The 8,986-nt window shown below is 59.2% G+C and overlaps 1 protein-coding gene across 1 annotated transcript in view; it reads left to right on the top strand.

Moving 5' to 3' along the window:
- Positions 1 to 8,986, top strand: part of CELSR1 (cadherin EGF LAG seven-pass G-type receptor 1) — a gene marked incomplete at its 5' end in the record, with an annotated part of 128,916 nt that continues 119,930 nt past the window's right edge. Inside the window, one exon of the mRNA XM_034643694.1 lies at positions 1 to 2,542. Within this exon, the coding sequence (XP_034499585.1) occupies positions 1 to 2,542 (2,542 nt within the window). The remainder of the gene's footprint in view (positions 2,543 to 8,986) is intronic.

Below are 8,986 nucleotides of genomic sequence, written 5' to 3'. Positions count from 1 at the left end.
GCCGCCACCTACCTCACCGTCACAGTCAGCGACACCAACGACCACAGTCCGGTCTTCGAGCAGTCCGAGTACCGTGAGCGCGTGCGTGAGAACCTCGAGGTGGGCTACGAGGTGCTGACCATCCGTGCCACCGATGGCGATGCGCCCTCCAACGCCAATATGCGCTACCGCCTGCTGGAAGGCGCGGGCGGCGTCTTTGAGATCGACGCGCGCTCGGGCGTGGTGCGCACACGGGCGGCGGTGGACCGGGAGGAAGCGGCTGCGTACCAGTTGCTGGTGGAGGCGAACGACCAGGGCCGCAACCCAGGCCCACTCAGCGCCACCGCTACCGTGCACATAGTGGTGGAGGATGAGAATGACAACTACCCCCAGTTCAGCGAGAAGCGCTACGTCGTCCAGGTGCCCGAGGACGTGGCAGTGAACACACCTGTGCTGCGCGTGCAGGCCACCGATCGGGACCAAGGGCAGAACGCGGCCATCCATTACAGCATCGTCAGCGGGAACCTGAAGGGGCAGTTCTACCTGCATTCTTTGAGCGGCAGCCTGGATGTGATCAACCCGCTGGACTTTGAAGCCATCAGAGAGTATACGCTTCGCATCAAGGCCCAGGATGGGGGCCGGCCTCCCCTCATCAATTCCTCGGGGCTGGTCTTGGTGCAGGTGCTGGACGTGAACGACAACGCCCCCATCTTTGTGAGCAGCCCCTTCCAGGCAGCTGTGCTGGAAAACGTGCCCCTCGGCCACTCCGTGCTGCACATTCAGGCGGTGGACGCAGACGCAGGTGAGAACGCCCGACTGCGCTATCGCCTGGTGGACACCGCTTCCACCGCCGTGGGCGGGGGCGGCCCTGCACCCCAGGACGCTGCCTCTCCCCCGGACTTCCCTTTCCAGATCCACAACAGCTCTGGCTGGATCACAGTGTGCGCGGAGCTGGACCGCGAGGAGGTGGAGCACTATAGCTTCGGGGTGGAGGCGGTGGACCACGGCTCCCCCCCCATGAGCTCCTCCGCCAGTGTGTCCATCACGGTGCTGGACGTTAATGACAACGACCCGGTGTTCACGCAGCCGGTATACGAGCTGCGTCTGAATGAGGACGCGGCTGTGGGCAGCAGTGTGCTGACCCTGCGGGCGAGAGACCAGGACGCCAACAGCGTGATCACCTATCAGCTCACGGGCGGCAACACCCGCAACCGCTTTGCCCTCAGCAGCCAGAGTGGCGGCGGCCTCATCACGCTGGCGCTGCCGCTGGATTACAAGCAGGAGCGGCAGTACGTGCTGGCGGTGACCGCATCTGACGGCACCCGCTCACACACTGCACAGGTCTTCATCAATGTCACTGACGCCAACACCCACCGGCCGGTCTTCCAGAGCTCACACTACACCGTGAGTGTCAGTGAGGACCGGCCAGTGGGCACCTCCATTGCCACCATCAGTGCCACGGACGAGGACACGGGTGAGAATGCACGCATCACCTACGTGCTGGAGGACCCCGTTCCGCAGTTCCGCATCGACCCGGACACCGGCACCATCTACACCATGACTGAGCTGGACTATGAGGACCAGGCCGCCTACACGCTGGCCATCACCGCTCGGGACAATGGCATCCCTCAAAAGTCCGACACCACCTCCCTGGAGATCCTCATCCTTGATGCCAATGACAACGCACCCCGCTTCCTGCGGGATTTCTACCAGGGTTCCGTCTTTGAGGATGCGCCGCCGTCCACCAGCGTCCTGCAGATCTCGGCCACAGATCGGGACTCAGGCCCCAACGGCCGGCTGCTGTACACCTTCCAGGGTGGGGACGACGGTGACGGGGACTTCTACATTGAGCCCACGTCCGGCGTGATCCGGACGCAGCGCCGCCTGGACCGGGAGAACGTGGCCGTGTACAACCTCCGGGCCCTGGCTGTGGACCGGGGGAGCCCCGCGCCCCTCAGCGCCTCGGTGGATATCCAGGTGAGCGTCTTGGACATTAACGACAACCCCCCGGTGTTTGAGAGGGACGAGCTGGAGCTGTTTGTGGAGGAGAACAGCCCCGTGGGGTCCGTGGTGGCAAGGATTCGTGCCAATGACCCCGACGAAGGCCCCAACGCCCAGATCATGTATCAGATCGTGGAGGGCAACGTGCCCGAGGTCTTCCAGCTCGATCTGCTGAGCGGTGACCTGCGCGCCCTGGCTGAGCTGGACTTCGAGGTCCGGCGGGAGTACATGCTGGTGGTGCAGGCCACCTCTGCCCCACTGGTGAGCCGGGCCACTGTGCACATCCGCCTCCTGGACCAGAATGACAACCCGCCCGTGCTGCCCGACTTCCAGATCCTCTTCAACAACTACGTCACCAATAAGTCCAACAGCTTCCCCACGGGCGTGATCGGCCGCGTCCCCGCGCGCGACCCCGACCTGTCCGACAGCCTCAACTACACCTTCCTGCAGGGCAATGAGCTCCAGCTGCTTCTCCTGGACCCTGCCACCGGCGAGCTGCAGCTTAGCCGGGACCTGGACAACAACCGGCCGCTGGAGGCGCTCATGGAGGTGTCTGTTTCTGGTGAGTGGCCGGCAGGGCCCCCCACTAGGCTACCCGGAGAGCTGCAGGGACCTGCGGGGGGCCCGCCCGACATGCTGGGGCGCATCTGGGCAGGGCCCAGGCAAATCTTTGGGGATTTGTGGCGTCCGGTTGGATGGTTGGTGCCGCGAGCTGGGGGCGTGCTCCCCGCTTAAGCCAAGGGAGTGGGAGGGGTACGGCACTGCTGCCCTCAGCATTTTTGCTGGGAGCAGGCCTGGGCTGCTTCAAGTTCAAGACCGGGGCTTTTTCTTTGGCGCTTTCCTCAGCGGGCTGTGGCTCCCGATTGTGCTATTAGAAGTTGGTCTCCACGGTTATCTTTGAGTTGTCTGATTTGCTTGGCGATGCTCTGCAGTCAGCCATCCGCCTGTCTGGAAAGATCAAAGGTCACTGCCCGCCCCACGTGCTGGATGGAAATTGCTGGATGGTTCCCTGAGTCATCCTGTAATATGGCTGGAGTTCATTCCCGTGGTGTCTCTTTTCTGTCTCCTCCAGATAATAACAATCCAGCTTATGTGTGCTCGTCTGTCTGGGAGCTCTTTGAAAAGCATAGCCTCGTTTGATCTTGGCTTCTGCTCCTGGACACGGGCTTATAATTTGGGTGTTACTTAGAGGCCTGCCCAGTTTGGTGGTGGAGCCAGTGTGGGAATCCAGCTGGCTCGCTCTGGGGCTGGAGGTGAGCAGAAGAGCAAGGTGGTCTCAGCTCAGCCAGCCTAATGCTCGGCAGCAAAGAGTTGGTGCTGCATGCTGCCGATCCCCGAGTGCCAGGCAGGACCCATAGGGCCAGGGAGAGGGGACGTATTAATAGAGGGTGTGGGAGTTGGGAGACACAGCAGTTCCTTAAGGGGGCCTGCCTGTGGACAGGGTCGGCTGGTGTAGACCGGTGACCTTAATTATGAGACCAAACTATCACCAAGAAAGGCTTGGACCTGTGGGTTGTTTGAGTCAATGTTTCGGTTGACTTATTTAAACAATAAGTTATTACAACACAGTATTACTGTGGGAGCCCTGCAAGAATTAAAAAGTTAATTCTCTGATTTGTTTTGTTTTCACAGTGGGTTATCAGTCGTTCTACTCTAAGGGTTGGGTAGCAAGCAGGTACCGTTCTAGGTGTTTGCTTTTAAGATCCGGAACATACAGGTCCAGTTTTAAAGTGATGCAGTCCTTCTCCATAGGTTTTGGTTATGCCGACAGTTTGTCTGCAGGAGAATATTTTAGGTTTTGTAGGGTTGTGCATAGGCGTAGGGAATATGGAAGAGGCACTTAGGGGAGATTGTTAACCAGGGTTATGGGTATTCCATGCAATGACCAGTTAGAAAAAAAAAAAAAACTCTCCTAAATTCCCATTTGCATTTGCACAGTTTTGTTTCCTTATACTGTTTGAACTGCCAGATAAAACAGTGGAAAGCAGCCCGTGCAGAGACGCCTTGGCAACTTCGTGGGGCTTTGATTGCACAGGGGACACGTGGGGCTTTAGCGGGAACAGTGCGTGTGGAAGCAAGGATGCTGTGTGCGTCTGAGGCATCAGGAATGTGGGCCCCCCTGTGGCAGCCGGATAACAGGGCTTAGGATGGATTTCATTCACCAGGACGTAGTTACTGAGAGCTGGCTTGCCTACCTGGAGGGCCCCCGGCCGGGACCACAGTCGAAGGTGGGCTGGGGATCCGTGCTACGTAGGGGACTGTCTCTGTGGTGTCGGTGACCCAGGGCCGGGCTCTGATCCTGTGGTGAAAAAACGCTTCTGCCACTCGGGCACTGGGCTCCTGTGTGGATCCCCCCAGGAATAAGTGGCTCCCCCCACCCGGGTTCTGATCGGATAGCAGGCAGATTTATAAACTCTTGCGGTTACACTGACACGTATCCCTCTGGTAATGGGAGGTGAGCGTGTCAGGATCCTCGCCTGCGAGAAGCTTCCCGAGGAACGCGTTGCTGTGTTGACTGTTCCAGCGCCAAATCCTCGCTCAGTGCCGAATCCCTGCTGGGGTTTGACGTGGGCCTCTTGGGGTGCGCTACGACCCTTAGACCCCTTGACCGCTGCTGAGTGCTTGGGCGAAGCAAATGGCCAGATGGCCGGGAACTCTCAAATCTGTGGTTGCAAACAGCAGAGCGTCGTGTAGAAACAGAACAGGACCGAAAGGTCAGTCTTTGAATGAGCCAAGGTGGATTCTTAGGTTTTGTAAAGGGACAATGAAGAAAGCTGTAGTTTGGGACTCACACCCTGTTTTCATTGAAGTGTTATTGGCTTTTCTGGATTTACAGCCATGCCCTAAAGCCTCTGATGCGTTATTACCGCCCTTGAGGTGCTGGATGGAGCCGTTCTGTGGGAGCCAGGCTGGCCAGGAAGGGCTGCGGCCTGCTGGGAAGGTGCTCCAGGGGGAGGGCCTGAGATGGCCAGGCAGGGGGGAAGGCCCTGGGAGGGAGGGCTGTGCAGGGGAAGGGCCTGCAGGAGGGAGTGGTTCCAGGAGAGAGCCAAGGAGAGAGGGCCGGGGGACCGGGAGGGCCTTGCCTTTTGCCAGGCCAAGGGTTTTATTTAGCAGGAGCATTTCGACTGTGAGTGGATAATACTGATGGTTTTACATAGCTGCCCGAGAACAAACACCTTTTGAAAATGTTTTGAATTCGGAAATAGTCACATTCAAATAACTGCCATTTTTGGAGGATGTCCAGCCGTACAAAATGCTCATTTTCTATGCGACAGCTTTTGAATGAGGTTTAAAATTCTGTGATTGGGACCTTTTTATGGATGTCATATAAAATCCGTGTTTGCGTTTTTCAAAGTGGTACGGCCGCTAACCCAGTGGGACCCTTCAAGCACCACATACTTTTCTCTGATCTTTCTGGATGTCAGTTTTTTCACAACATCAGCATTTTTCATCCAGCTGGAACATGTGTGTGCCTGTGGGGTTAGGGCCTTACGCCACGCATTGTGGAACGTGGCTCTTAGTGGGAAACGACCCTGCGTTTGTGGGCGTTGTGCACCCATGGATGTGGGGATATTAGCATGTGTGGGGTAAGAATGACCAGTCGACGCATCACTCAGACACTCTGGAAATAGTGCAACGGGGTGAAACGAGACCGAGCAACCTCGGGGTGCCTGCGTGGCCCAGTCAGTTGAGTGTCAGACTCTTGGTCTCAGCTCCGGTCTTGATCACGGGGTCTTGAGATCAAGCCCCACGTTGGGCTCCGTGCGGGGTGTGGAGCCTACTTAAAAAAAATAAAAAAGACTGAGCAGCTTTCCGTGGTTCACCTGGGTGGGGAGTATGTGGCATGAAGCCGTCTAGGCCTGAGGAAGCTTTAGAAAGTCTTTGCCTTGTTCAATACAGGATATCGCGGGGACTTTTCCGTTGGTGTTTGCAGACGAGGAAGTAAAGGGCTGGCCGCTGTACCAGGCAGCTCCTGGATGCTTGCTGTTAGAGCCCTTCCCAGATCGCACGGTGAGAAGACGGTGACCAGCTGAAGCCGTTGTAGCTCTTGAATTGGGTTCTCCGGTGACTCCAAGTGCCCCGGGAGAGTTCGGGGCTTCTCACGGCCGGTTAGCATCGAAGGGCTTTCCGTAACTCTGGGATGGCCACTTGCTAGCGTACGTTCAAAAACACTGGCTCCAAGCCAAAAGTGTGTTTATTCTTTCACTGAGCACTTACTGTGTGCCAGGCCCTGGAGAGCCAGTGTGGCCCTGTTCTCCCGGAAGTTGGTGGGGGACAGAGGATCAGATGAACGCAGAACTGAGATCGAGGGGAGGGACATGCAGAGAAGGGGGGGCGTGGGGACTCTGGTCATGAGCGCAAAGTGCCTTCCTGGCAGGGGAGCAGGTGTAGTGGAAACCCCCAGACCTGAGGAGGGCTGACTCTTGAGGGTTTGGTGGCCGTTCAGGGAGGTTCAAGGGAGGACCGGGTGTGTCTGAGCTGCCGGTGGGGAGGTGGCTCTAGGCGGGGAGCTCCGAGGGTGGAGGGAAGCGTAGGGGTGGCCGAGGAGCGTGGGCGGACAGGGTGGGCTCTGTGAGGGTAGATGGTCAGATGTGTGGGCAGTGATGGGCTAGATCGGCCCCTGTGCCCTGCATGCTGGGGCCTCCCCGGGCACTACCTGTCTGCATGTGGCGTGATCCTGCCGGAGCAAACCAGGGCCCCGGAGGCTTGATGGCAGCTGCTTGCTGGCGTTTGAACCCATGACTTTCAAGCCATATTCTCTCAGCCTATGCTTTCCAGAATAAACAGGCTCCGGGAGCATGAGGAAGAGGTGAGGGAGGGACGCTCACGGAGCCGGGGGTCCTTGCAGGGGAGTCAGGCCTCGGGGGGAGGACCGTGAGACCAGGTGCGGCTGGGGCACCTTTGACCTTTGTCACTATGATGGTTGGACACGCAGGTCTGGGCAGGAGGGGCCAGCTGGAGTCCTGCCCAGAGGTGGTCAGCATGGCCTCAGGAGTGACGGAGAGGACGACTGCGGCTGGGGGTGGTCAGTGAGCAGTCTGCAGGTGTGAGGACATTTGGGCAGGGGAAGCGCGTGACAGGAATGGGAGCCACGGCCCGAGTGGCCCGTGGGCAGGGTTGGATCTCCGTCAGAGCTGGGGCAGGAGTAGCCACACACAAGAGAAGAACTGGAGGGTCTGGGGCTCTGGGGCTGAGGGTCCCAAAATGGGTCACGGGGGGGCGGTCAGGGAGCCTGGGGACAGAGATGCAGCTTGAATTAACCAAAGAGAGGTCCTTGGTGGCCTCCGTGAGAGCCAGAATGGTGGGGGCCTGGGGAGCCACTCTGAGGAGCAGAGGGTAGGCTTGCAGGGGTGAGGGGGTAAGGCTGAGGACAGGGAGGTGGCCGTGGGGACGTGGAGCCTGCGGTGACCCAGGCTGGGTTGAGGGCTGGGAGGGCTTGACAGGTTAACGCGCCCACCACGCTGGCCATCGGTCACTGTGTCTACCAGCTCAGATATTCACCTAGCATGGGCATTAGCACCTTCGGGGGCCGCGGGAGCGGGGAGACGCCTCGATGGCAGTGCGGTGCCCACGTGGCCACGCCGAGTGTAGACGGGGCTGCCCGAGAGGGTTGCTTCTACTCCTCTTTGACTCGCAGGATCTGTGATGGGGGAGCGGGGGAGCAGGGGAGGGTGGGCGGGGGGCCAGGGCCACAGGGGGGCCTGGACTGCTGAGGGCCAGGGCAGCCCACCTCAGCACTGGTTACCTGGCGACACGAAGTCCCCTGGTGGTCCCACCTACCACCTAGAGCGACAGGGAGACTTTGTTGAAATGTGGGAAGAGCCACAGGCAGGTGAGCCCCTTGGAAGGAGGGGGGGGGTCCAGAGATCACGACTGGAAATTGACTGGCATTGGTGGCTTGTTGGCGACGCCCAGGCTCCGTCCAGGACCCGGTGCCCCTGTTGGAAAGTCCACTCGGGGCTGGGCGGACGCACACACCTGCCGCCGGTGACGCCCGAGAGCAGAAACCTGTGCGGGACCAGGTCGGTGGGACGGGGGCTGCCTGGGCCTGGCAGCCGTGGCCGTGCCCCGAGGAGCGTGTTGTGTGGCACGGGGCCATGGGCCTCCGCCCTGCCAGCACTCAGATGCAAACAGAAGTAGATTTTATCGTGTGGGGCAGAGCATGTGGAAAATATTCCTGAGTTTGGCATGATTCTTCTCCACTCACAGCCTAGGGGGTCATAGTTTTCTGGTGTTTCTTCTTGTCCTGTAACCTGAACACACAGGTTCGCATGAAAGCCGGAGGGTTCCTGGATCCTGAAAGGGTGGAGTGAATGACCCCCTGCTTTCTGTGCGTTTGTTCTGGGAGGGTCACTGTGGTGACCTGAAGACGTGTGGCAGGGTTGGGGTCCCAGGGTGTCAGGGTCAGGGAACTGGCCTTGAGTTTGTGGGGGATGATGGGGACCCCCTCTGCTTTTCCCCTGCAAGCCTGGGCCTCGTACACAGTAGATCCTCGGCTGTGGGTGGTTTGTGGACTGAGCCCGAGGGGCCTGGGGGAGGGTCCCCCTGCGGAGACCGTGGTGGTCCTCTGCCCTCCCTCGGGGGGCCGGGGGGGAGGCCAACGCAGAAGACAGGACACCCCCGCCCCCCACTTTGGGTCCCTTGGTGCCTTGCTGGGGGCTTGGCCCTGGGGGAAGGTCTACTCCCATGGCTGATTCCCGGGCTTTCGCTTCAGGTAAGGACTTGCGGATACCTTGGTAATTGGTTCCCCTTTTTGGGTGTGAACATTCCAGAGCTGGGAAAAGCCCATCACCAGCCCTTGATCGTTCTATCACTCCAGGGAGCGTCAGGAGATGTCCTGGAGAGGGGCCGTGATTCTTAAACATGCACACAGATACGTGTGCACCTGCACACATGCACACACGTGGACGTACATATGCACATGGACACAGGTACACACATACAGGCACAAACACGCACACGGATACGTGTGCACCTGCACACATGCACATGCACACACGTGGAC

Source organism: Ailuropoda melanoleuca, chromosome 15 (assembly GCF_002007445.2).
Source record: "Ailuropoda melanoleuca isolate Jingjing chromosome 15, ASM200744v2, whole genome shotgun sequence".
NCBI classification, from domain to species: domain Eukaryota; kingdom Metazoa; phylum Chordata; class Mammalia; order Carnivora; family Ursidae; genus Ailuropoda; species Ailuropoda melanoleuca.
The sequence above is the reverse complement of the archived record's forward strand: the minus strand, read 5'-3'. Positions and strand labels throughout refer to the sequence as shown.